This window comes from Taeniopygia guttata, chromosome 7 (assembly GCF_048771995.1).
Source record: "Taeniopygia guttata chromosome 7, bTaeGut7.mat, whole genome shotgun sequence".
NCBI classification, from domain to species: Eukaryota; Metazoa; Chordata; class Aves; order Passeriformes; family Estrildidae; genus Taeniopygia; species Taeniopygia guttata.
Window position 1 is genome coordinate 2,151,907 of NC_133032.1, and position 26,352 is coordinate 2,178,258.

The following is a 26,352-nucleotide window of genomic DNA, read 5'->3' on the forward strand; positions in this document are numbered from 1 at the left end:
GCTGATCATGGCTCAACCCTCTGACTTTGAGCAGAGGCGTCTCCTAAGCCTCTGGGGAAGTAAAAAGAGAGTCACAATAGCCCTGAGCTGAGCAGCAGCTCCAGCTGAGAAGAAAAACTGAGTGCTGGGAAAAGCAAACCACTGCCGGTGGTATTAACTTATCCCAAGTGTGGATAAGATATTAACCAGGCAGTGTGGCTAATATCAAAGAGAATTCAAACACCTCCCTGTGATTCTCTGAATGTCACTTCCAGCACAGGCAGAAGGTGCACACTGTACAAGTACTGACAGGTTTCCATGTGCTGGAGCGAGAGAAGCAGTCTTAGCTGCCTGATGAAAATGCAAATTTCTCTTGGACTTGGTTTAGGCAGCTCGTCCCAGTGCTAAAATTAAAAAAAAGTAATTTAATAAAACACAAGTTTTCCCAGGTTATCACTGCTATGGTGAAAGAAACAGAAGGCACTTGTGCAGCAATTAGTGTCAGCTTTTGATGCTGTGCCCTCATTAACTACTAAAGGAGTAATTAGAAAAGCCATTACTTGAAAACCAATCATTGCATTGCTCCATGATGCTCTTCTCTCTTTCTTCATTCCCCTCTCAGACTGTGACTTAGATGTGATAATTGGCTTCGATGTCAGTGATGTTGGGCCCGGTCAAAACATCTTCAGCTCCCAGCGAGGCCTGGAGTCGAGAGTGGAGTCCGTGCTGAACAGGATAACGCAGATGCAGAAGATCAGCTGCACTGGCAACCAGGCACCCAATGTCAGGGTGGCCATCATGGCCCAGGCCCAGGGGGGACCCGTGGAGGGGCTGGACTTCTCCGAGTACCAGCCCGAGCTCTTGGAGAGGTTCCTGGACATGCGGACCCGCGGGCCCTATTACCTCAGGGCAGACACACTGAGGTCCTACCTGAGCAAATTCCGATCCTCCCCTGCTGGCAGCACCAAGGTGAGTCAGGGCCAAGGCCTCTGGGGTGATATTGGCCAGCAAAGCTGACTTCTGATGTCCTTTGGTTGGTAAAGAAACCGTAAATTCATAATAATTAAAAAAAAATTAATTAAATTAATTGAATTTATTCACCATAAATTTAGTCACTTTGTTTGCTGCACTCTGCCTGCATTGTCACAGTCCTGTCCTGACAATTGATGAGCATCACTGCAGCCAGTTCTCACAATCGCTGCTTAGCTGCAAATTATTGCTCTCCAGATATTTCCTGTGTTGTGCTCTAGCAACACCTGTATGATGTACAGGAACAGGAATGTACAGAAACCTGGCACAGGAATCCAGACCTTCATGGCCTAGAAAAGGTGTGGAAGTCTCCTCACCTTCTCTCAGATGAAGCATTGGAAAAAGGCCCTTCAGGTTGCATATTGATTGTGATTCACACATGAAATATTCTGGATCCTGATGGAAATTTGTTTCTCTCCCAGGTCATAATACATTTTACTGATGGTGTAGATGAGCCGATAAATCAGCTGGAGGCTGCTTCGTCCACTTTACACTCAGAAGGTAATTTTTTTGCTCTTCCAGGTAGTGATTATAGTCCATGTTATCATATAGTCCATTTTACCACCATTTCTCCTAAATTCATCTGCTTTTGATAGTACAGGCTAAGGATTTTGCGAGTTCTACATGCACTTGCTGTTCTTCACTGCCTTCCTGTGATGTTTAGCTGCCTGCTGCCACCTAAGCGTGTGGGCAACTTACACTGGGTCTGTCTGAAGATCCTTGATCTCTATTGAAAAGGCTCTCAATCAAAGATGTGGATAACCATGTGTTCTCACAGGGGAGGGTGTGCAGGCCCTCCAGAGCACCTCTCCCCATCACACATCCCCTTCTGCTTCTCCCTGCCAGGAGTCAACGCTCTCATCTTTGTCGGGCTGGACCGAGTGACCAACTTTGACAGAGTGATGCAGCTGGAGTTTGGCCGTGGGTTCACCTACAACAGACCACTCAGAGTTAATCTGCTGGACTTGGATTTTGAGCTGGCAGAGCAGCTTGTAAGTATCTTGGCACAGGCAGTGCTGCCTTGTAATGCTGGAGGAAAGCCCACGGCTGGATCTCCTGCGGGGCTGAGCCGTGGCTGGATTACACCCTCTTGGCTCTGCTCCTCTCCCCTCCCTGCCTCACGTCAGCTCTTTCCACAGATGCCACAGCAAACAAAGTTCAGAGCAGATCACGGTCTCTTCCCACTCCTGAAGAAACCCTACTCCAGCTGAGACTTTAGGTCAAATGGGATGGACTAAGATGCCATCAAAAGCTGCAGTGCCAAAAACCCGCCCTCTGCCTGTGTTTACACTGTTGGTTTTTTTTAACTTTACAGTAATGCCCTGTCGTGCCTGGTCAGTGCTAAACCTCTTGTAGAAGCGTTGCTTTCGAGGTTTCTTTCCCTGATCTCATGCACTGCCTGTATTTTAGACATGCTTTTGCAAATGAAGGAGTTAACCCTTTAAGTCCCTTCCAACCTAACCCATTCCATGATTCTTTCTTCTTCATAGATTTACTTCATTCCCAATGCATAGTCCCTCTTGAGTGTTGAGTTAATATGCTGTCAACCTCTGTATGTCCAGTTCCTCCCAACTTCTCAGCTGCTACCAGCATGAGTGAGCTCCTTTTCCAATAAATTTAATAAGATTGGGTTTAACCCCTGGTCCCTGTGGTAACCTCGCTGGGCCCTTCCCCACAAATCAAAGTGTAGCCATTTGTAAGTGAGCCTTGGGTTTTGGGATAAGAGTTGGTCCTCAGCCCCTCCCCAAGTAATTCAGCCTAGGAAAACCCTTCCAAAATGTGAATGTGCGAAGCTGGCAGGAAACGTTTGCAGCCAGCAATGTACTTGGCAAAGAAAATGACTTTTTTCCCCTCTTCTTTCTGTTGGATGATGTAAAACCAAGCTGTGGTTTCTCTGAGTCCATATAATTCTTTTTAACCTTTTTTTTCTCCTTTACTGTGTGCTTGCAAACTGTTGTCAGCCTGCAGCTTGCTGGTGAGCTGTGACTTTCCTGTGGCCTTCTCCACAGACTGGAATTCTTTCCTTTGACAATGAGATTTCTTTCTTCAGTGACAGGCACAGCTCTGAGGACTGGTGTCCTATTACATGCACTCAATGAATTCTACCCCACGCAGTTTCTGTTTAAACCCTTCCCTCAGGTGTCCAAAATCAGGTGTTGGGGCTCTGGCAGGTTTCTAATGCTTTCACTTCCCATTTTTCCTGCAGGATAATATCGCAGAGAGGACGTGCTGCAAGGTCCCCTGCAAGTGCTCAGGACAGAGAGGGGACAGAGGTGTGCCAGGCCCTATAGGACCAAAGGTAGGTCACTTCATCTGGGGATGAAGGGTCCCTGTGCACGGATGCCTGGTGGTGACGTGCAGGTCGTGTAGTTGCTGTGCATGATGTTAATTGGGAGATCAGCTTCATTTACTCCCCCCATTTGAGAACTGACCCTGGACATGCAGAGCAATTGAGGGCTGCTCTTCTTCCCTTTCCCCACAGCCTCAGTGCTGCAAAACATCCAAGAGGGCAGGGATAAATGTCTGGAAAGACAGGGTGAAATGTCCTGTGAAGCAACTTAGGGACATCAAAAGGAGATTATATCTCTCCAAGCAGTTACTTTGTGCTTATCTAGGGAAATCTTGAATATCAATCACAGAACTATGAAGGAAATTCACAATTTTGTTTTTTATCTTCTAGGGTGTCACAGGGGATCTTGGCTACGGAGGCTACCCTGGTGATGAAGGAGGACCGGTGAGTGACTGCCCCTGTTCAAATGGGAACCTCACCATAGTCAAGTGTTTGGAGGTGTTTCCACTAAATGAAAAGCCTACAAATTTTTTTCTGCTGGGAATGTGGATGTGGGTTAGAAGAGACAGCAGAACTCTGAGTTTCCCACACCTGACATGCTGAGTTGCTGGTCCCAGCTTCTCCCGAGAGAAAGTCACTAGGGAGTTTCTCGAGAGCTGGGGAAGGATGATGGGGGAATAACTCCCATTATTTGATGTCGCCCATCTCTGTGCTCTTCCCTAAGGCAAATAAAATCCTCAACTTCATCAAATCTGCAGCCTATGCCAAACTTATCCAAATCACCTGCAGCTGAAAGATTTGAGTTAGTCCAAAAGTGGAACCAAGAGTGATGTTCCTGTCCCTCACACGGCAGACAACGTGAATCCCGTGACCTCTTACTAACACTCTTCATCCAAACTCTGCATGAATCCCACGTCAGCCCTGGAATAAACATCCCTCCATGCCTCACTCCCAAGGGCTGAAGTTGAGGCCAAGGGGCTGACGGTGCTCGTGGCTTTTCCAACAGCGCAGACAGGGGCCAAAGGCAATGTTTTCCTGGGGCTTGAAGGTCAGGATGGGATTAGACATCTGTGCAGAACTCTGAGAGCTTCTTCTTGTCATTTTAGTTTTGAAAGAGTAGTTTCACAAAGCTCTTTCACAGCTGAGGGACTGGGAAGGATGTTTCTCTCTCAATGATGGAGACTTGCAGTTGGTCTCTACGCGAGGAAGGTTGTGGGCAAGAGATGGTGGGGTTGCCAGGCAAAACCTGCTGCTCCTGTGCCTCCAAGCCACCTCCTGTGACAGATAACCACAGAAAAAGGCTTAGCAGGCAACTCCTGACTGTTGTTTTTCCCCTCTATGCACCAGGGTGAGCGTGGACCACCGGGTGTGAATGGGACACAAGGTTTCCAGGGATGCCCCGGGCACAGAGGAACAAAGGTACGTGTGGAACAAGCCTGCACAGAGCAGACCCAGAGTCCAGTGGGTGGGAGTCCCCCAGGGGTAATTCCTGCTGCTTCAGGAGCTCACACAACTACGTACCCTTGAGTGGTTGTGTCCACCTGGCCAGGCACCAGGGCTTTCAGAGGCTGTTTTGGCTTTGGTGTTGCTATGAAGAGCAAAAAGGCAGCCCAGAGACCCAGGCTCAACCCACAGACAAGGATGATCTGTCTTCTGCAGTCTGGCTCTGGGGGAAAGATTTGGGAAGAGATGGATGTGCGTGTCTTGGCACAAGGCTGGGACAGTGAGTGGGTGGAACTCTGCTGCTGGGGAAGAGGGAGACAAGTGAGCCATGGCTGAGGAACCTTGAGCTTGTGGTCCAGGACAGCAGCTGCACCCCAAGCCAGAAAAGGTGGTGAAACATATAATGTTTATGGGAAGTAGTGAAATTAAGGAGATGTTTCCTACCATTTGCTCTCACCACATGATCCTCTGGCAGAGAGAAGAGAAATGCATGAACCAAGCCCATTAGCTATGATACTGAGTCTTGTTAAAAATCTGTTCAGCCTTGGACAAAGGCACTAGGACTGGCTCTGGATTAACATAAAAATGGGTGCAGGGAGAAACTAAAAGTCAGTTTGTCAGTCAGTCAGAAGGAAGAGTTGTGGCAAGGAGTGAGATATTTTATTGGATCAGCTGGATTAACCCCCATGCCCCACATATTTTGTCTTGGGACAAGTGCTGGGGAGGCAGCTGAAGACAAACATTGACATAAGAGAAATTAGGGAAAGTCCTGTCCTGGTTGTGGCTCTGGATCTGCCACCAAGCCCAGCCCTCCTTCTCCACTGCTTCCTATGGCAGTGAGCTGGACAAAAGTGGAGTAACCCTCTTTTCTATCTCCTTAGGGTTCTCGGGGATTCCCAGGAGAGAAGGTAGGGAGCTATTCCCTCATGGCACAGCAGCGAGCGTGAGTGTGTGACACATCAACATCCCCCTCCTCGTTCCCCCTTCCTCTCAGTGAGCATTTGCCCCTTGCCTCCCTTCCACAGGGTGAACTGGGAGAAATGGGTCTGGATGGCATTGATGGAGAAGAGGTCAGTAATTTTAATTGTTTTTCTCTTAATGACTTGATGCTTCAGTGGAGTATCTAAAAAGCACCTTGGAAGTGGCAAATATTCTAAAATATTTTTCTGGTTTTTTTAGGGAGACAAGGGTTTGCCTGGCTCCTCTGGAGAGAAGGGATATTCTGGCAGGAGGGTAGGCTTTAATCTCTTTTACAGTGGGGCTAAATGATGCTGTAGAGGTGGATTTGAGCCAAGGGAGGGAGGAAAGCCATTGTGCTCCCCTCAGGGCTGAGGGCTGGGCAGAGATGCATTCAACAAGCAAGAGCTACTCTTCCTAACTCTCCATCTCTTCCCACAGGGAGATAAGGGAGTTAAGGGTGAACGAGGGGAACGAGGCGACCGTGGGCTCCGTGGAGATCCGGTAAATACTGCTAAGGCATCTTCTTCATTTTCCACCCACTTTCCACTGATCCTGGGGTCATCAGAGAGGGTGGCTCTGCCTTAATAAATGCTGTTTCACATTGGCAGCTCCCATGACAGAGCAAGGACTCAGAAGTGACACATGGATACTATATACCAACCCATCAATCTCTGCTTCACCATATTAAATTCCCCTTCCTCATCTTCTTCAGTATTACTTCTCAGTTGAAAAGCTGTGTCTGTCTGAAAACAGCAGAAATACTTCATATATTTCAGTAAAAAAGGGGAAAAAAGGGGGAAAGTTGGTTCTCAGCTCCAGCAGAGAACTCTTTCAGTTTATGAGATTTGATTTTCATGTCCCACTTACACAGGTGTTTCTCATTGCTCTGTTGCTTTCAGGGAGATTCAGGAGCTGATAATACTCAACGGGGCCCCAGAGGACAAAAGGGTGAAATTGGACCAATGGTAAAATTTCTTTGTTGTCTTGGGTTGTTTTTTGGTTTTTACAACAGAACGGGCCGGAGAAAGGGAGAAAAAAGGATGCTGCCAAAAAGATGCAAGTTCCTTAATCTCATCGTGCCTTGTCAGATGGAATATTTTTTTCCCCTAGAAAATGATGTTGGTTTACAACCAAAACTTTCTCTGGGAAAATGTCAGTTTAGAAGATGTTTTGTGTTAAAAAGCACCTTTAAAAAAATTACTATTTTACAATGCATTTTTGGGATATTGCATCTGAAAAGAACTTTGTACTTGGAAATTACCTTCGTATGTTCTCATGGGTCATATACAAAAGTAATATACTGATTAGATTACACCAAATCTAAACCTCCTGATTCACCTTTGCAAGAAAAAAAAAAAAACCACAAGCTCCTTGGAAAATTTCAAAACCCATCTGTTTTCACATCAGCTCACAATAAAAAATGTGTCCTAAATTGTCAGAAGGCATTTCCCAAAGAACAGGAATGTTGACTTCTGCTGGCTCAGAAACCTGATGGAAATTCTCTGTGAGTTAGAAGGATTCCCACCAAAGGCAGGACTATTAAATTGTATGAAAGCATGAAAGGAGACATTTTTTGAGAACTGAATCTGTTTTCCCAGTGCCTGCTCATCTCAGGGCTCTTACTTGGGTTTTGTTTTTCCCTTAGGGAGATCCTGGACCAGCAGGGCTGGAGGGCCCAGACGGTGAAGTGGGGAGGAGGGTAAGTTGCCAGACCTCCAGTAAGCAAGGCCCAAGCTTAGATTGACCATAACTTTTCCTTCCTTTCCATGTATTTTGTTTCACAGACGTCAGGAATTCAACTTAAAAACCTAATAAGCTACCCCCCCCCCCCAAAAAAGGAAAAAAATTCTCAAAAGGAAGATGCCTCATGGCTTCCTGGCTTGTTGTAGAGACTTCAAAAGTAAAATTTGTTCCCATGTAAATAACTCAGTGCTCAGATTAGTGGAGTTACACATGCATTTATATATAAGGCCAGGTTGGATGGTGCTTGGAACAACCTGGTCTAGTAGAAGGTGTCCTTGCCCATGGCAGGAGGTTGGAATTAGATGGTCTTGAAGGTCCCTTCCAATCCAAACCAGTCTATGATTCCATGATATGCATCTGCATTTGGCTGCTGGTTTTGGAAAGGCAAAAACGGAACTTGAGCTGGGATGTGTTCCCTGCTGCATGTCCCTCCCCACACAGGGATGGTGACACACTCCTGACATGTATGAGGGAGCAGCTCACCTACGTGGTGGATGTGAGGAGGGAAAAAACATGCCCAAGTCTGATTTAAGAGACCTGACCATGTGGATTTCCCTTTGCCCCCTGTAGTTTAAAACAGCCAAATGTAATTTTTGGACTCTAGGAAGCATTGATAAGAAGCATTTATCTAAAAGCTATAGGGGAAGGTGTGCTCACATATTAGATCAACAAACCTCATTGTTCCTCCATTTGCAGGGTATGGCAGGACGAAGGGGGCCCATAGGAGTAAAGGTAGGTGGTGATGGGACAGCACATGGGGCTCCTGCCACACCACGGGCCAGGCAGCCTCAGCACCCAGAGGGATTTGCCAAGAAAAGGCACATGCAGGCTTTGCTTGTTCCCCTCTGCCTCCTCTCTCCTCCAAATTTCCCAACTCCTCCTCCTCCTCCTCCTCAGGCTCATCTCTCTGTGTGCTCTTTGCTGGACTTGGTGCAGAACCAGCCGTCCACGTGCCTGCCTGTCTCCCACAGCATTCCCTGGTTGGATGTTTTGTCCCCGTGTGCTGCTGGAGCAGTGTAACAGGGCCAAGGCATGATGGTTGATGGCTATTGATTTCAGGAGGCAAATTGCCCCTTGCAATGGGGCAATCACTGTGCTTACTGTCTGCTATAACCATATCTTGGTGATAAAAACCCAAGGAAAAAGCCCAACTGAAAATCCATTCTTCCCTGCTCTTTGTGCAGCTGTGGATACCCTGATCTCCCCTTTCCCTTCCCATGGTGCTGACCACATCCTCCCATGCTAACCTGCACTGTGCTGTTTTATCCTTCCAGGGCACCAAGGGCTCGCCTGGTCAGCCAGGGCCAGCTGGAGAACAAGGCATGCGAGGGCCACAGGTCAGTGAGCTCCTAGCAGAGGAAAGGCCTTGCCTCATGATGATGTGGTGTTACTTCATCACAGCCACTTCCCCAAAGAGTCTCACCCACAAAGACTGTTGGGATTTGGGTATTTTTGGGTGAGCTGTGACCTGGCTATCCTGCCTGCCACTGTGTTCACACCAGCCAAGGTGTGACGTGTTTGCAAAGCATCCCTCGGACACTGCAGCACTTGCTTCCCCTTGGATCTTGGTGTGTTTGTGCCCATGTGTGCTGACAGCCTCTCTTTTCTTCCCACACAGGGTCCTCCTGGCCAGGTTGGCACACCAGGCATCAGAGGAGAGCAGGGTGTCCCTGGACCCAGGGTGAGTCTGCTGCTTCCCAGATATTGGCCCAACTATGCTGTTGTTGAACTAATAAGATTCCAATGTGTCTTCACATTCCCCTCTCCTAGGGCTCCAGCTCTGCTCCACTCCCTTTTAACACTCTCTTCCAGCATGATTCTCCTCTCAGCTTATGCTTAAGGCTTCTTGATCAAGAGTTACAGAAGAGAAAGAGCTAAAAGCAACCACAGAGGGGTCAGGCTTTCGAGCTAAAAGCAACCACAGAGGGGTCAGGCTTTCAGTGTTTGGCCCATCATTGCAATTTGAGTTAAAGAGGATCCTTGAGTGATTGGTGGGGCATCTCTGTGATGTTTCATCCTCTGAAGCCAGAGCTTGACCATCTCACATGCCTGCAGGGGCCAACCCATGTATTTATTTCTCCCTCTTGCTGCATTCCTCAGCCACACCTATTGACATAAAAGCCATATTGCATTTCCCCACCCCCAGCATGATCTTCCTCCTCCTGTTTTTCTGTGGGTGTTCTCTTAGGGACAATATAAATTTCTGCTGACATTTGCATTGAACTGACCCGGACCTCCAGCTCTTCCCAAACATGAAGCAGACTTCTGAATTTCCTGAGGTGTTTTGAGAGACACCAGCCTGAGCAGTCAATACATGATTTCTCTGGTCATCCACTTCCCTATTCCTGGCCCCTAAGCTTTCTTGAATGTTGCCAACATGCCTCTCCCCTTTTCCATTCCAGGCTGGGAGTGGACCCCCAGGACCCCCAGGAGAACGTGGCAGGATTGGTCCCCTGGGAAGAAAGGTATGTCTTCAGGAGCACTGGGCACCAGCAACTAAAGCTGCATTGAAAAGCTGCTGGATTTTGCATGGGCTTGAAGAAATACATGAGATAAACCTCTTGGGCTTTCACAGTGTGGATAAAAGCAGCTCTGTGCTCATTGTCTCATTAGACTCCCATTTCAGTGAACAGAAAGGCAAAAGTAACTGAGCAACTGAGATCCCAAATCAACTTTCCTGAGCAGATTCTCAGAAAATGCCCATGTGGGAAGGTTTTATTTTTCCTGAAATCACCAAAGATCCCACAAAAGAGCATGCACATGGCAGTATTTCAGGCTGTGTAGGTCTACTCGTGCCTTTCTGCCACGTGCAGGGTTGCAGGTTGCTATGTGAGAAGAAACCAGTGTTGATGAGGTGGGGAAGGCTCAGAGCAGCCTGGAGTAGTTCTAGCACATGCTTTAACAGATGCTCCTCTTTTTAGGGTGAGCCTGGAAACCCTGGACCCAAAGGGCCGAACGGACAGCCAGGCCCACGAGGAGAGATGGTGAGTGTGCTCATGCCCTCACACCCCTAAGGACACTTAAGGAACTTCAAGGAACATTTAAGAGTTTCATAAAGGCCTGTGGCTTCAGTGGGTTCTTTCTACTGGTGCTGCTGGACCTGTGGGGTTTAAGTTGTTTACATATGACATATCATTTACATATTAATGACTCTGGCTTTCCAATTTAAGGGTGATGATGGACGAGATGGAATTGGTGGCCCGGGTCCTAAAGGCAGGAAGGTAGGTGTATGCTCAGCATTCCCACCTCCTCAACAAGGACAAGGAAGCAGCCAAGATCTCCAGCGCAGATGGATGAGGGCATTTTCTAGAACATATCCAAATTAACCTTTCTGTTGTTTCAGGGAGAACGCGGCTTCGTAGGTTACGCAGGGCCAAAGGTAGGTGCAGCTCGTGAGCTGTGCATTTGTTTTCCAAGCCATTTTCCATGGGCCTGTGCAGGTTTTGAGCTGCTCTTTGTGGCTTTCCCCTCCTAGGGAGGACCTGGTGACCGTGGTGTCGCTGGAGGCCCCGGCCCCAAAGGAAACAGAGGACGCAGAGTAAGTTGGACCATTTTACAAATTTTCCCTTCTGCATGAATGCCCTGATAGATGGACACACCTTTTCCTCAAGTGCTCCTAGGAGTCCTCCTGCAGATGTTCATGGAGAGGACTTCTCTGCTCTCTCTTTCTAGGGAAATGCAGGAGCACCTGGGGCACCCGGTCAGAAAGGGGAGATTGGATACCCTGGGCCATCTGTAAGTGTTCATTACATTGCTGATTGACTTCATATAATGGTGCCTCTGGGTGCCAGGCATTGAAAAATAAGTCCATCACTGTCTCCTGATGATTTCAAGTTGGGGAAATCCCTCTTTATTTGTCTTGGATGTGTCTCCATAAATTTTTAAGCAGCTGTTTATCGCTGACAAATATTTACCCTTCCTCAAACTAAAGAAAGAAGTCAAGAAACATGCTTTTACCAGGCATTAGGAATTCCCCATGGCAATATGTCCCTTAAAATTCCTTCTAGGAGATTCTCATCTCTTTATCATTCACCACCCCACACAGAATATGGGCCATGACCAAATCTGGCTGGAACAAGGCTCCCTAGAAAGGCCAAGATGAACCTGGAGCATTGTAACTCATTGAATGGTCTGGGTTGGAAGGGATCTTAAAGACCTTCCAGTTCCAACCTCCCTTTTGGGTTTGGCCTCAGCTAAGCTTACTCCTCACACAGAAGAGCCCTGCACTCTGCTGTTGGAAACACAGATGAAAACAGATAGATTTTCCCTTGACTCCTGCATGACCCATGGCTTGGCCGTTGTTCTGACAGGGTTCATAAGGCACCCTGGAGATAGACTTTGCATTCTGGACACTCAACTTCTCTTCATTCTTTGAAACAGGGCCTTAAAGGCGAGAAAGGAGAATCCAGAGATGTAAGTGTGGCATGATTTCTCTCCTGTTTTGGAACACCCTTGGGTTGGCTGTGTGACATATCTCTTTCCCCTCCTTTCTTTACTTCCTAAAGCAATGTGCGCTGGTGCGGAACATCAAAGACAAATGCCGTGAGTACCTCCGCAGTGCTTTGCTGAGCCCCTCTGTCTACCCTTATTTGCCCATCATGTTACAAGAATGGCACTGACCAAGCTGTTTTTTTCTCTCCATCTTTTCCACAGCTTGCTGCTATGGTAAGTCTCATTCAGTCCTTTAAACCCCAGGGTGGCTGCATGTCACAATTGTTGCTCTCTCCACATATGAATGATTTACCCTTGCTGGGGACGCTGTCCTTGAATCCTGGCAGCTGTTTGAGGCATGACTTATTCCTGATGCACGTTCCCAACAGGTCCCAAGGAGTGCCCTGTCTTCCCAACCGAGCTGGCCTTCGCTATTGACACCTCCTCAGGCGTCGTGAGGGAGGTTTTCAACAGGATGAAGCAAACCGTGCTCAGAGTGGTCAACAACTTAACCATCGCTGAGAGCAATTGTCCCCGGGGGGCACGGGTGGCTCTGGTCACCTACAACAACGAGGTCACCACCGAGATCCGCTTTGCTGACGCCAGGAAGAAATCCAGCCTCCTCCAGCAGATCCAAAACTTCCAGGCAACCCTGACCACGAAGCCACGCAGTCTGGAGACTGCCATGTCCTTTGTGGCCAGGAATACCTTCAAGCGTGCCCGCAGTGGCTTCCTGATGAGGAAGGTGGCTGTCTTCTTCAGCAACGGGGACACGAGGGCGTCCCCGCAGCTCAACGATGCTGTGCTGAAGCTCTACGACGCCGGGGTTGTGCCGGTGTTCCTCACCAGCAGGCAGGATGCTGTTCTTACCAGAGCTCTGGAGGTTGGAGTCTTTCACCCTTTCTTTATTTTCTGCTCATGCCCTCAGTCTGATTTCATGGTGTTGGATGCCACAAGCAATGCTTGGCCTTCACGGGCCTTTCAAATGTGGAAAAGAGTATTGCTGGCCAAACGCATCCAGCCATTAGGAGAGAAACCCTAATTCCATAATCACTGCAGCACATGCTGGGAAATGCTAGTGAGACTCTCAGGAGTCACTCTTTTCCCAGGCCATGGCTCCAGGGTGCCAAGTGTGGGATGAAACAGAAGGAAAAGTCTGACAGAAAGGGAAGGTGGGAGTACATTAACTATGTTGGCAGAGGGAGAGTAGACAGGCAGAGATTGAAAGCCACGAAAAAGCCCCAGATAAACTCACTGAGCACTGGTTCAAGTGGTCCTTTTTGGAGTTTATGACTCTAAACTGACACCGAGGACACTAGGCTCCTCCAAAAGGGATCCACTGAGAGCACTGTGCTGAGCAGAGAATCCCTCAGAGTTGTGGGTTACCCTGCCCTCCTCTGAGCTGAGAGCAACAGAAGGCAGCGTTACTGAGTCTGTGTGTTTCTGTTTCCATCTCACCAGATCAACAACACAGCAGTTGGCCACGCCATTGTTCTTCCAACCAGCGGCGCTCAGCTGAATGAAACCATTCAGAGGCTTTTGACTTGTCACATTTGTTTGGGTAAAGCTTCCAGTTTCTCCTCTAGACAGTTCCAAATCCTTCTGGCCACACAGCAGTTGGCTGTAAGAAGGGAAGCCCAACTTGGGAGTTGGCCCTTTTGTTGGTGGCTACAAGGGATTGTTGAGCATAAAACATTGGCATTGTGAATGGGGTTCGCTGGGTGTTCTCTACCTTGTAAAGAGAAGCTCCTTTTTTGTCTGGTTGCCACTTTTATAGCCCAAATACTGATAGCTAAGTGCTGTAAAAGATGGCCTTCTGCCACTTATGACAGAGTGCTTCAGGGATCCCCTTGGACAAAGCAGCACATAAAAAAATGCTGAACACACAACTGAATGTGTTGTGGGATTAAATGACTTTGGTATCAAGCAACGGACCAGTGAATGTCCAGGGCTTGATGGTATTCCATGTGACACAAGAGATGTTTACAGTGATGAGGGAGAGTTGTGTTTGGGTCCTGCAGGTGAAACCCCCTGTATTTTTTCCCCAGATGTGTGTGACCCCCATCCCAGCTGTGTTGGAACTGCCCAGAGACCTGTGTTCCGAGACAGAAGGGCAGCCCCCACAGATGTGGACTCAGACATAGCCTTCATCCTGGACAGCTCCGAGTCCACTACCCCTCTGCAGTTCAACGAGATGAGGAAGTACATTTCCCACATTGTAACTAACCTGGAAATCAGCTCAGAGCCAAAAATGTCCCAGCACCACGCCAGAGTGGCCGTTCTCCAGCAAGCTCCTTATGAACACGAAACCAACTCAAGCTTCCCACCAGTAAAAACTGAATTCTCACTAACTGATTATGCATCCAAAGAGAAGATCATTAATTACCTCCACAACCAAATGACCCAGCTTCATGGCACGAGGGCTCTGGGAAGTGCAATTGAACACACAATCGCTCATGTCTTTGAAAGTGCACCGAGCCCTCGGGACCTAAAAGTCATAGTTCTGATGATGACTGGAAAAGTGAACAAAAAAGAACTTGAGCACCTGGAGAGGGTTGTCATCAATGCAAAATGCAAAGGGTACTTCTTTGTTGTCTTGGGCATCGGCAGGAAGGTGAATGCCAAGAACATCTACAGCCTTGCCAGCGAGCCAAATGACGTGTTCTTCAAGCTGGTTGATAAACCGGGAGAGCTCCATGAAGAGCCCTTGCTGCGTTTTGGGACGCTGCTGCCATCCTTTATCAGAAGTAAGTGTAACATCCTGCAGCCCAAGTGTCATGGAAAGGGCAGCACGTGGCCTCTGAAAGGTTTTGAGCAGCAGGACCCACTGAAGTTAGTATTTTTTTTATGGTTTGTGCTGTTTGGTGCAATTTGGGCTGCTCATAATTTACCTAGTTGAGTATGTCTGGGTTTTGTTCACTTTGGCCTCCCCACCACCTTCCATTTTGATCCACCAAGTAGAGTTTGCACTTCAGTGTGCTTTGCCTTCGTCTCCATGGGCTCACCTGTGGATTCTGATCTCAAACCACCGGGCCTGCCTCTCCCATAGGTCCTGCTGAGACCCTCTGCAGCACTTCCTTGGAGCTCCTTGAACACCCAGCAGATCTTTCTTCCCAGCTTCAGCATAAGCATCATGTCCAGCAGGCCCTTGGCTGGCTCAGGCTGAGGTCTAGAGTTGCTCTGTTCAAATTGAAAGACCAGATGTACAGGATTCTTTGCTCAGGGATAAACAAAGTTGCTGTATTTGGGATATGCTGACTGTGCTGCAAAAATCTACATCTCAGTTTTGCTAGAGAACCCAGGCTAGACCTCCAGCTGCCACAGATCCTAAACATACCCATCCAGCAAGGATAAGAATTAGACCTCTTCTAGGAAATCTAGGTTTTAGCAAACATTCTTGAAAATCAGATTAGTGGGCTGATATACCACAGCTTCAGGAAATGTCTTGCACCAAATAGGAAGCAAACATCTGGAAATAAATGTTTAGGTTATATCAGTTTGCTTTTTCCATTTACTGCTTACAGCAGTCCTGGAAACTTCTACCTCTTGAAAAAATAACATTACCTATGTGGTTGGAAGTGCCCTCTTACAAGAAATGTGTTTATAAGTGACAGACTCAGGCAAACAGCCCTCTTGTAGTTAAGGCCCTCATGTTTGTAAACTGGAATAACAAATCTCCCAGCCCAGGATGTTGCAGTAACCAAGCATCAAGCAAGAATAGGAAAGTCATTTTGTTTGGGTTTTTGTTTTTTTTTTTAATTAAGAAGAAATAAATGTAATGTGTTGGTGGAAGGTATCCAACATCCTCAACTCCAGTATTTAATGTCTCTCTCTGTCTCCAGGTGAATTTGCTTTCTACCTGTCTCCAGAGATAAGGAAACAATGTGAGTGGCTCCAGAATGGTCAGCAAGTCCAGAGCCAGCACCCCGTGCTCATCGGGCAGAAAGCAGTGTGAGTAATGCTTAGGGGAAAAGTAAAGAAAAAGCAATTTCACTTTCAAAAATCAGGATTATCTTTTAATTAGTATAATTCTAATAATATTTCAGTTAAATTTACTGGTTCCTCCAGTGCTGTGTGAAAAGAGCAACAGAGATATCTGCTAGAGAAGGGTGAGGTATATTTTTAAATTTGGGGTAAATTTCATATTTATATACGTATAAAAATATGAGGTATATGCTGACTTTGATCGTGTAGGTCGGGAATTCCGGAAATTACTATGAATTGGGGCTTTCCACTACAAACATTATTTTCAGAGACTGGTCTGCCCTGGGTTATCTGATACACAGCATCTATGCTAATATTTTCTGAAGAGAAGTGAAAACTTGTGTCACCCAGACTCACTGGTGGCACAGAGCTGTCCTGGCTTTAGAAGGCCGAGCCCCTCGAAGTCAGGCATGCTACAGGTCCATCTGCTGAGTTCACCCTTATCAGAGAATCACAGAACAGTTTGGGTTGGAAGGAACCTTAAAGAACATCTTGTTCCAACCCCTTGCCACGGGCAGGGACACCTTCCACTAGGAGCACTTTTCACTGCTTGGATCTAAGCACTTTTCACTCCTCACTGTGGGCAAAGCTAAAGCTGGCAAATACTCTTAACCTCAGGTGGGTTTTTGCCAATGGTTTCTACGTCAACTCATCTCCACTTCCAAAATTCTGCTCAGGTTCATGGCTCCCAACGCGACCGCCAGCCAGACCTTCCCTGCCAGCACCACGGTCAGCGCAACCATCAGGCCGGCGGCGAGTGCCCATGCCAGAACCACTCCTGCCAGCACCACGGCCCAGGCCAGAGCCCCCGAGACCTCCCCGGCCAGCTCCGTGGCCCAGGGGAACGCCACTGCCCAGGGAGCAGCCAGTGCCACCCCCCACGCCAAAGCCAGCGGCCGGGCCACCAGCAACGCCACCGCGGCCGGCGGCAGGAGGAGACACAGTGGTATGTGAACAGCTCTCCCTCTGTGGGCAGTGCCTCCCCCTAGGCTGAACCACAGCAGGCTGTGGCTCTTCTTGCCCCCTGAGAGGATTATTCCTGTGGGAAATGTCACCCACAGGCCAAATTTCAGTTTTAGGTGTAAATCAGGAAGTCTGTGCTGAGGCATTGTCAACTTGTGTTAAGAATTCTGTGCAAAATTGTTGCCCCCAGGTAAAACACAAGCAGGAACAATCCATCCAGGTATAGCGCGCTTCTCTATCTAGTGTGGCTCATTTATTTCCATGATTTCCTTGCAGCATCACCCCTTGGCCAAGTTTTCTATTTATGGTGGTTCATATAATGGCATTGTTTGGACTCTCAGCTAATAGGAATAGTTCATCAATCATCAGTGCAGAGATCTATTTGGGAATGCCAAGCCTCTTTCATGTGAGCGCAGTTCATCCAAAGGGTATTTTTGCAAGGGGGTTCAGGCAGATCTGCACTAGCTGAGTAAGGATCAAAGAATGTGTCCAAGCACAGGGAAGTTCATCCAGTCACTGATGGCAAGTCCCTGCATAAATAATAAAGAGCAATAAATAAAAGCAATCAGGTTTTGCAAGGTAAATGCTTTTATCAGGTTGAGGGGAATAAACGTTTCTGGTGTTTCTTGTCGCACCAGTGCTTCAAGCAGTGTTTATAAAGGTCTCATCCAGGCAGAGCAGGAAAACCTTTCCATAACAACTTCCTTCACCTCTTAAGGTTATCATCCCTGGAAGCGTTCAAGACCAGGTTGGACAAGGCTTGGAGCAACCTGGTCTGGGTGAAGGTGTCCCTGCCCATCGTATGGGGGTTGAAATGAGATGGTCTTGAAGGTCCCTTCCAACCCAAACCAGTCTTTGGTTTTATGTTCACTCTTGGGCAGGCTTGGCTTGAAGGTCTTCAGCAGCTCAGTGAATCCATTGCACCCTAGAGAAGGAAGGATCTGACTGGGCACATTTACAGTTGTTGGGAAAGTGCTGGGAATTTCAAGCTGTGAGAATCTTGGAGAGGGGAAAAAAGAAGGATTTTGATTTGCTAGATTGCAACAGATTATTAAAGATAAATAAACCACTTGGTGAATCATCTGAGCTATGTAAAACCAAGCCTCTCCTGCAGTGGCGTTTGAGACAGCCAGGTACCAGCCTGGCTTGCACTTGCCATGGAAAGAAGATTCTGCAGCACTTGAGATCCTTCCCTCTTCATTCACTGCTTGGTGTCCCTTCTGATCCTGCCCTGCAGCAAAGACCCACGACATCCAGATCACAGATGTCACCGAGAGCAGTGCCAGGCTGCGCTGGGCCAGCCCCGAGCCGCACAGCACCTTTGATGTCACTGTCACCCTGGCACACGACCACTCCCTCGTGCAGAGGCAAAACCTGACTGGCACCGAGCACGTCGTCCAAGGGCTCAGGAGCGGGCAGAAATACGTCGTCGTCGTCACTGGCTACCAAAAATCCCAGCCCAAAGTAACCTACACAGGCTCTTTCAGCACGAGTAAGTGACTCCTAAAAACATGGGGGCATTTATTTTTTTCATTAAGTGGACACAAAAAGTGGGAGGGAAAAAAAAATAAGGGATTGGGAATCAGTTGGTACCAGCAACCCTAGCCCTGGCTGTGCTATGTTGTGTCACCTCATGTCTGCCATCATCAGCAGCAAATGAGATGTGGCAAATGTGTTTCTTTGAAAATATGGGAGTTTACACTTCAGTGGGGTTAAATCAGCACAGAATGTGGGATAATTAAAGGCAGTCCCAGAGTGGGTTTGTTACGTGCTGGAGGGTTTGTACATCAGTGCAGAAGGTCTGGGTGGGAGCCCAGCCTGCACGACTGCAATTAGTAATGAGTCAAACTGGTAAACTCAGTCCAGCCCAATTTCAAAATAAGCAAGAAAAGCTGCTTCCCTAATAGTCATTTCCATAGCTACTGATCTGCTTCCCACACTATCCAGAAAAAGCCACAAAGAGGAGAGGAAATGGAAGGTTTAGTCCCTTGAGGATCCAAACTCCGTGTGTACAGATCCATCACCAAACTCTGGCATGGCCAAAAGTCACTGTCTAAGACACAGCCAAGTTTTTTTTTAATACAGTTGGCACAGGGGTGACTTGGCTTGGTGGTGTGAAGTTTGTGCTGGTCCTGCCAGTGCCATGTCTGGCTTCCTCTGGAACTTCCAAGACAATTCCAGTGCCCATGGAGAGCATTTCCTCTGGCTTCAGTGGGTTTGGACCAGTCCTTTACCTTTGCAAGCAATAAAAATGCCTACAAAAATATTGAGAAAAGACATCAGTGGGTAGAAGTAACATTTGCATGTGCTGAATTGGAGCTTCTGATGCCCAGGGAAGCTGCTTTTCCCATGGAATAAATCTTGAATGGGAATAAACTGAGTAGGCAGTGGTGGCAAACTGTGACCTGGACACTGAATAGGATTCTCCTCCTTAGCCACACCCAAACCATAGACTAAGGAAAAGCAAATCCAGCCCTTCCTATGGCTGCAGACCCCTCCATGGAATTTTTTTCACAATCCTCACCATAGCTCTTAGGGGGATGTGAAGCCTTATGGGAGGAGTGTTGTCCAAGAGAGCCCTTGAGGGAACAAGAGAGTACAGATCCGTCATAGATTGGCTCCCCTGGGGATTGCCATTTCTATTCTGCCATCTCCAAGGCCGGGAGACTGAAGCTAAACTGGCTCCAGAGAGGCCACATCCAGCTCCTGAACCACTGCCCTGTCGATGCTGTGGGGTGAGTGGGGACATCCAAAGCAGTCACCTGGGGCCCTGAGGATGTTCCTCCATGGTGATCCCCGAGGATAAGCCCAAGCAGAGCCACTGGCTGGGGACAGAAGGTGATCCCATCCTGGCACAGCCAGGCAGTTGGGCATTGCTCATTCCATCAGCTGCCTCCAATAAACATTTCTCATATCTGTGTGCTGGGCTAAGCAGATCCAGATCTGGCCCCAGTGCTGGAGCTGGGGCCAGGGAGTGAGTTTGTGGCTGCAGTGAGGGTGCTGCTGCTGATGCCCTCCCCCTTGTCTGACCCTCTGCCTCTCCTCCACAGAGACCCCGGCACAGCCCCAGGTGTCCCTGGCCAACATGATGCTCAACACTGAGCCACTGGAAGGGCCTGAGAGTGGTGAGTGTGGGCCACGGGGGGATTGCTGGGCTGGGGCTCTCACGGTCCCACTAACACCAGGGGACCTGCGAGTGCTTGGCTCTGCCGAGCCAGCTGATCACGGCCTTGGTGACACCCTTGGCAGTCCAGGTCATCTCTGCCCCCTTCCATGGCTTTGGGTGGCATCAAGCTCATCACATCGGTGCTGTCACATGCAGTGATACCATCAATGTCCCAACCCCTCCTCCGAGGACTGGAAGGGCTCTCAGCTTTCATGAAGCAGCACAGCCACTGCAGGCACAACAACAATGGAACAGTCACCCAAAACTCATCCCTGAATCATCGCTCCCATGTTTTCCTTCAAACATTTCGCTTGCGCTGTGCCTCACTGTCTTCACAAAGTGGTCTGAGAGCACGGGGAAATGCTGCTGCTCAGTGTGCTCAGCCAGGAGCTGGGGAGCTGCTGTTGAGCTCTGGCTGCTGGCGTTGAGTGGGATGAGCATGGATCTCGTTCATGCCTGGCTGGTGGCACCACTGGAGCTTTGTGCAGCTGAGGGGCCAAGGGTTTGTGCAGGACCAACTAGTTTCTCCTTCCTGCATGACCCTTCATCATTCCCTTCCCATGTGCTCTTGCTCATTTGGCCCCTCTCCCTGGCACTGACACCCCCCTCATCCCCCTTTGTTCCCACCAGGTGACAAGCACCCCCGGCTTTGTTTAACCCCTTGTTTAACCCCTTGGCACCAGCCCGTGGGAAAATGTGGGCTTCTCCTGCTCCAAGGCAAAGGGATGTGCTGTGTGCTTGCTCTGCACTTCCACACAGACCTCTCCATCTCAGCTCCACTCGCTGGCCCACTTGAGGATTTATGGCAGCCAGCAGTCTGGGGGGAGCATTCCCCAGGGATGCTAATCCAAAGGTTTTCAACAAGATAAAGACTCTAAAGAGGCAGGGAATTGGGGATGGGTTTAGCTGAGCCTCCTCTAGGTCGTGGGAGACACCCATGTGTAAATCTTCCAAGAGACCTTTGAGGAAAGCCCACACTCTGCTCTCCTTTTATAGGTAAAATAGCACGGATGGCCCAGCACAGCTAATAAAAACTCTGGGATTTGGACCTAAATTATCATTTTTGGGACAGGAAAGGAACATATATTTAAGCCTTCATAGAGCCTTCACATATACCAGGTGCAACTTGCTTTTAGAGATAAACACACTTAAGGACTAGAAGTTACTGCCAAGACAAAGAGCTCTGAAAAGAGAGTGGGGGGGATTTGTGTGAGGGTTCAGTCCTGAGTGCACCAGCGGGAGCAAGGCGTTCCCACTATGTTACTCCAAAGATCTGGGGTTTGGATCTGTGACAAAACCAAGAGCAAGAAGAGGTAAAGTGGAGGCTGAGGAAGGTTTGCATCCAGCAAAGCAAGACAAAACACATGAGAGGGAAATGCCACCAGTCCTGAACCAGACTTTATTTTCCCTTTTTTTCTCTTTTCAATCTCTTTGCTTTTTCAGCTTTTAACCCTCACAGAATCACTTAACCTTTGCACCTTTTGCCATGCAGATTGGCCAGATCTTTGCTTGCTGGACTTTGACATGGGCATGCAGTGCAAGGACTATCAGATTGTGTGGTTCTTTGACTCCAAACACAAGTTCTGCAGCCAGGGTTGGTATGGTGGCTGTGGAGGTAATGCCAATAGATTTGAGACCGAAGCTGAGTGCAATAACAAATGCTTAAAGCCATGTAAGTACCCCATGAGGATTCACCCTTTTGCATTTTGTCCTATTGTCAAATGATGTTTGGATCAGAGAGAAAGCACCATTTAAAATCCAAACCCGTGCACTTTTTCCTCCTCCAGCAGCAGATGAGAAAGCCATGCAGCAGCCACCCCTTGAGAAAAGATTGTCATCAGGTAACACACCCCCCAAAAAATTAATCATCACAAACAAAGCAAATCCATTCTCTCACCTTGACCATTTCACAGCATGCATCCAAGCCTGTCCAACCCCGGATCAAAAGTAGCACAGACTTAGTTTTCACTTGCTCCTCCACACAACCATGCCCTTCCATCTGCTTTGCATGAGCCAGTCACTTTGCATGTGTGTTGTCCCACTAGGACGTGCTGTGTTGGCACAGCCTGAGTAGCAAAGCTCACTGGGTTTCATGAGAGACCTGGGGCTGCTGAACTGGAGCATGGCACGGTCCCAAACCAGTTTGTGTCACCTCTGTGTGACCAAGAAGTGCCACCCCTCTGCTGGAATGCAGAGAATTCCCAACATTTCACCGCCTGTAACCAAAGCACCTGATGGAAAGTGACTCCATGGGGCTCAGACATTTCATGGAGACCTTTTTCCTTCATCACCAAAAGAGAAAAGTCAAGGTTGAGGGAGGAACCCGCAGGAAAATGGTGATGCCCTCCTCTGCTCAAGGAGTTTCTGAGGTTAAGGTGTTATGTTTGCAGACTTCTTCAAGACCTGGGAAAGAAGAGGCTTGAAATCACCTGTGTTAGTTCAGCAAGGGGTTGGGATGGGAGCAGAGCCCAGAAAATCCTTATCAGAGCAGCCTCCCCCTCCCAGAGGTGTTTTAGGACCCTTTGTGGAGCTGTGAGGGAAAGCAAGGAGTGAAGACAGCTCTGGTACCTAAAGGCAGGACTTTAATCCTTGCAGAGGCATGATGGGGTTTGAAAAGGCAAATTACAGACCCTTCCACATAATTTGACTTTCTTAGGTTCATTTTAGGATCCTTAAATCCTCAGTTTGGGAATTTTTGTCACTGGCAGCCCTGCAGAGATGCGGAGGCACGGAGCGGGTGGCCACCACCAACCACAGAAATGCCTGGGGTGGCCACAGGGGATTTCAAGGCGCTTTGGGGATGCAAATGGGCATCATGGATCCTCTGGCTGTAGTTTGAGAACTTTGTTGCCAGAGGAAGCAGCACACAGCTTCCCTCCAGAGCAGGATTCCACCCTGGGAGAGCAGGGAAGCCTCCCTGGTGAGGTTTTCTCTGGGGGGTGCGTGTTCCTGCTAGCCCTGTCTCACAGGCCAGCCCCTTCTGATCACTGTCACATGCTTTGATGATGTTTCCAGCAACTGTTTCTGAGGCTAAAAGTGATATTTCATCAACTTGGCACTGCTCTGCCCTGGGCACAGAGTCAAGAAAAGCAGCCAAGGGGCCCTGGAGGGATGTTCAGGTCTCTGCCCGCTGTGCTCTGCTCGCTTTATTCCCTTTCCATTTTCTGCAAAGCCAGAGCTTGAATCCACATGGAAGATGGACACAGGAGTTCAGTGCAGCTCAGCTTTCAAGGTGCTGGGTGATGGCTCAGGCTCTGGGTTCAGCCCTCAGCAGGTGCAACAATGAGAAATGAGTTGAGTTCCCAAACCTTAAGGCACTTGGGTGCAAAAACATGCACCAGACCCACTTCTCTTTGGAAGCCTTTTAAATGCTGTGATCCCGTTTAATTATGGACTTTTTATATATCATTTTGTATGTGTAGATGTGGAACATGAGGCATGGCTTAGTGGTGAGCTTGGCAGTGCCAGAGTAATGGTTGGGCTCAAGGGTCTTAGGGGACTTTTACAACATTAATGGTTCTATGGTTTTATTTTTTTATTGTTACTACCTTTTTTACCATGACAAAAGTAATTCTCAAGTGTAATGTGCCCAGGCACATTTTCTCCATGGGATGACTTAAAACCCTTTCTCTCCCCATCTTTTCAACCTACTACAGCTTAAAACACATTTTAACTCCCTAGTTCTTGCTCTCCATCAATTCTAGGAAATTTTTGGGTTAACTTTTGTTTAATTTCAGACTGAAATAGGGGGAAATTAGGTTATATATGCAAAAGAAATTCTTCTGTTTTGATTAGTGTTTGGATTTCATTCCTGTGCAGGTTTGGGGTAGAGTAATTCCTGTGTTAATATCTGATGGATTTCAGCGTTTTGGAAGGTGGGGAAGAAAGGAGATGGGCTTTGGAAAAAGAAAATCTGAATATAAAAAAGGCAAAGAGCCTGCCTAAGGCCTGGGGAAGCTTTTGGCTGTAGGAGCCCAAAAGCAAAGCTGAACTGGAAGGTCAATACTGATTTCTGACTCCCCCTTATCTGTGGTGTTTATGCTGTGCTGAGCAGAGGTGGCACAAGCTCCTTCTGCTTTCCTGTGTGAAGGGAGGTGTTTGACCTCATGGCAAATCAGTGGCTGATATCAGGTATTTTTTTAATTTTATTTTTAAAAAATTATTTGGCAATTTCATTTGGCCACAATCCAAGTGCTTTGCTGTTTTGTTCCTCGCTCACCCAGTGAGGGATGCGAGATGCCATGGGCAGCGTGTGGTGGACCCAGCAGCATCTTCCCATGGAAAATCTCTCTTTTAAATTAAATCAGTCCTTTTAGTGGTGCCAGTGCTTCTTGCCTTGCAGCCCAGCCAGTCCTCTCCCAGTTCTGAGACCCGCCAACTCATTTCCAAGGGATCCGAGGGATTTGCAGACAACCACTGCCATGCAACACTCTTCCTTTGTTGCTCCTGGATGCATGGCAGCAACACAGGAGACAAACTGACCACTGCTGCTCCTGCTCTTTCCCACAGTGATGGACATCTGCCGGCTGCAGAAGGACGAGGGCACCTGCAGGAGCTTTGTGCTGAAGTGGTACTACGACCCCGAGACCAAGAGCTGCGCCCGCTTCTGGTACGGCGGCTGCGGCGGCAACGAGAACAGGTTCAACACGCAGAAAGAATGTGAAAAACTCTGCGCCCCTGGTAAGAGGCACCAGCCAAATCCCTGGCACTCCCCCTCTGCTGCGTGGGGTTGGGCTCCTGGCAGTTACCTCGTTTATCTTCCCTCAATATCCTACACCAACACCCGATTAATTCCTTCTTTCCCCACCAGGCACCATCAACCCCGGCGCGGTGACGACGATGGGGACATAGAGCCAGGGGCTGGCCAACACTTACCTCTGAGACAGCATCACCTTTGCCACCTTGCCCCTATAGAAGCTAAGGGTATAGACAACCTTGCACTGTAATATTTCATGCTTTTAACTCCCAAGCAAACCCTGAGGAGAGGGTTTTGCTGCATGACCTATCAATATGGTGCTAAACTGTTTGTGGACTGAGTGCTACACGTGCCCGGGTTATATTGTATAGCTTCAACATTGCCAAATATTTACCTAAGTGCAGATTGTTATTGTCTCTCAACATGTCTCTAAATTAGCCTTTTTTCCCCCCAGTTCTGGCTGTCTGCCTATCTAAGGCACCATAAAAATGAGTAAAAAAAAAAAAAACAACATAATAATTTCACTGCAACTCGTTACCTGCTTGCTTTTATCCTTCTCATAACTGAGTGTAACTTTACAGGGGAAGCCTTTGTGTAAGAGAGTGGATGATACTGATAAACAAGTGGTTCCATTTTCACTCTTCCTCTTTTTAGAAATTTTTTTTCTCCTTTTGCTGGATTCGATCTCAGACTAGATCTCTTGTATGCATTTGTACCACATGTGGCCAACTGAACTAGCAAGGAAAAGGAAGCAAAGTTTCCAAATGCAAATGCACTGCTGGGACCAAGGCCTCAGTTAACAAATCTTTAAATTGTGGTGTAGGATGCCTCTGGCATTCATCTGATGTTGTATGTTTTATAAAATACAAAGCAAAGCAGTTTGGGAAGGGGGAGCAGTGGGAGGGAGGGGGGTTTTATTTTTATTGTGGATTCTGTGTCAGGAAGTCTATACAAAGAACTTTTAAATAAAATCTAATGGAGGTTTTGAGAAACTTGTGGGTTTGTCTTATTAAAGCCAGTGTGAGTATCAATGGAATAAATTTCCATGGTCTGGAAGGAAATTATTTTTGGGGGGGTGGGGGGCGGTGGGCGGGGGGAATCCCACTGTTCCTCAGAGGGAGGACAGATGTAGTAAGGGTATTTGGGAGGACAGCACTGAGAGGCTACTGGCAACCTGGACATTTCCAGCTTGGAAGAAAGGTGGAAACAGAGATGTCTTGGTTGTGAAATCTCCATCCTGAAGGAATCTAAACTCAGCTGGACATGGCATTTAGCATGGCCTGAGTCAGTCCTGGGTGTCCCTGTGTGACTCAATGGCACTATAAGTATTTTCATCTGTCTCCTTCGCTTTCCACAGCCATGATTTTTACCCTTACTCTCCTTCTCTGAGCTCACCCAAGGAAGATAAAATTCCCAGAAACAATTCACATTGCCCTGCCCTTTCAAAAACTCCCCCTGAAAGCAGAGAGCAGATGAAAGTGGCCACCCCAGGGCAGAGGGCAGCTTGGGGCTGTGGGGCTGATGTCCTCAGTTTCCCTGAGCCTCTGCAGGGCTCGATAACGCTTCCCATGGCCTGCTGGACGTGCCCAGAAGGAAAAATGGAGCCTTGCAGGCACATGCCACGGAGAGGGCAGCTGGAACACCAAAACCAGAGCATTCCTGAGGGAG

At 48.1% G+C, this 26,352-nt stretch overlaps 1 protein-coding gene across 12 annotated transcripts in view; it reads left to right on the forward strand.

Moving 5' to 3' along the window:
* Positions 1 to 25,322, forward strand: part of COL6A3 (collagen type VI alpha 3 chain) — a 58,058-nt gene extending 32,736 nt beyond the window's left edge. For 6 of the 12 annotated variants that reach the window (XM_030277051.4, XM_072931911.1, XM_072931910.1 and 3 more), the window contains 35 exons: positions 602 to 948; positions 1,431 to 1,509; positions 1,855 to 2,000; positions 3,215 to 3,307; positions 3,689 to 3,742; positions 4,646 to 4,717; positions 5,623 to 5,649; positions 5,767 to 5,811; positions 5,921 to 5,974; positions 6,140 to 6,202; positions 6,601 to 6,666; positions 7,347 to 7,400; positions 8,141 to 8,176; positions 8,719 to 8,781; positions 9,063 to 9,125; positions 9,847 to 9,909; positions 10,366 to 10,428; positions 10,615 to 10,665; positions 10,788 to 10,823; positions 10,920 to 10,982; positions 11,117 to 11,179; positions 11,825 to 11,857; positions 11,950 to 11,986; positions 12,098 to 12,109; positions 12,265 to 12,758; positions 13,337 to 13,436; positions 13,924 to 14,622; positions 15,718 to 15,826; positions 16,537 to 16,805; positions 18,060 to 18,314; positions 19,873 to 19,947; positions 21,481 to 21,660; positions 21,776 to 21,829; positions 24,498 to 24,668; positions 24,799 to 25,322. In XM_030277051.4, the coding sequence (XP_030132911.4) occupies positions 602 to 948; positions 1,431 to 1,509; positions 1,855 to 2,000; positions 3,215 to 3,307; positions 3,689 to 3,742; positions 4,646 to 4,717; positions 5,623 to 5,649; positions 5,767 to 5,811; positions 5,921 to 5,974; positions 6,140 to 6,202; positions 6,601 to 6,666; positions 7,347 to 7,400; positions 8,141 to 8,176; positions 8,719 to 8,781; positions 9,063 to 9,125; positions 9,847 to 9,909; positions 10,366 to 10,428; positions 10,615 to 10,665; positions 10,788 to 10,823; positions 10,920 to 10,982; positions 11,117 to 11,179; positions 11,825 to 11,857; positions 11,950 to 11,986; positions 12,098 to 12,109; positions 12,265 to 12,758; positions 13,337 to 13,436; positions 13,924 to 14,622; positions 15,718 to 15,826; positions 16,537 to 16,805; positions 18,060 to 18,314; positions 19,873 to 19,947; positions 21,481 to 21,660; positions 21,776 to 21,829; positions 24,498 to 24,668; positions 24,799 to 24,839 (4,130 nt within the window). In that variant the 3' untranslated portion in view covers positions 24,840 to 25,322. The remainder of the gene's footprint in view (positions 1 to 601; positions 949 to 1,430; positions 1,510 to 1,854; positions 2,001 to 3,214; positions 3,308 to 3,688; positions 3,743 to 4,645; positions 4,718 to 5,622; positions 5,650 to 5,766; positions 5,812 to 5,920; positions 5,975 to 6,139; positions 6,203 to 6,600; positions 6,667 to 7,346; positions 7,401 to 8,140; positions 8,177 to 8,718; positions 8,782 to 9,062; positions 9,126 to 9,846; positions 9,910 to 10,365; positions 10,429 to 10,614; positions 10,666 to 10,787; positions 10,824 to 10,919; positions 10,983 to 11,116; positions 11,180 to 11,824; positions 11,858 to 11,949; positions 11,987 to 12,097; positions 12,110 to 12,264; positions 12,759 to 13,336; positions 13,437 to 13,923; positions 14,623 to 15,717; positions 15,827 to 16,536; positions 16,806 to 18,059; positions 18,315 to 19,872; positions 19,948 to 21,480; positions 21,661 to 21,775; positions 21,830 to 24,497; positions 24,669 to 24,798) is intronic. The other 6 variants (XM_072931908.1, XM_072931914.1, XM_030277064.4 and 3 more) reach the window with 4 other exon arrangements.
* Positions 25,323 to 26,352: the final 1,030 nt, after the last annotated feature.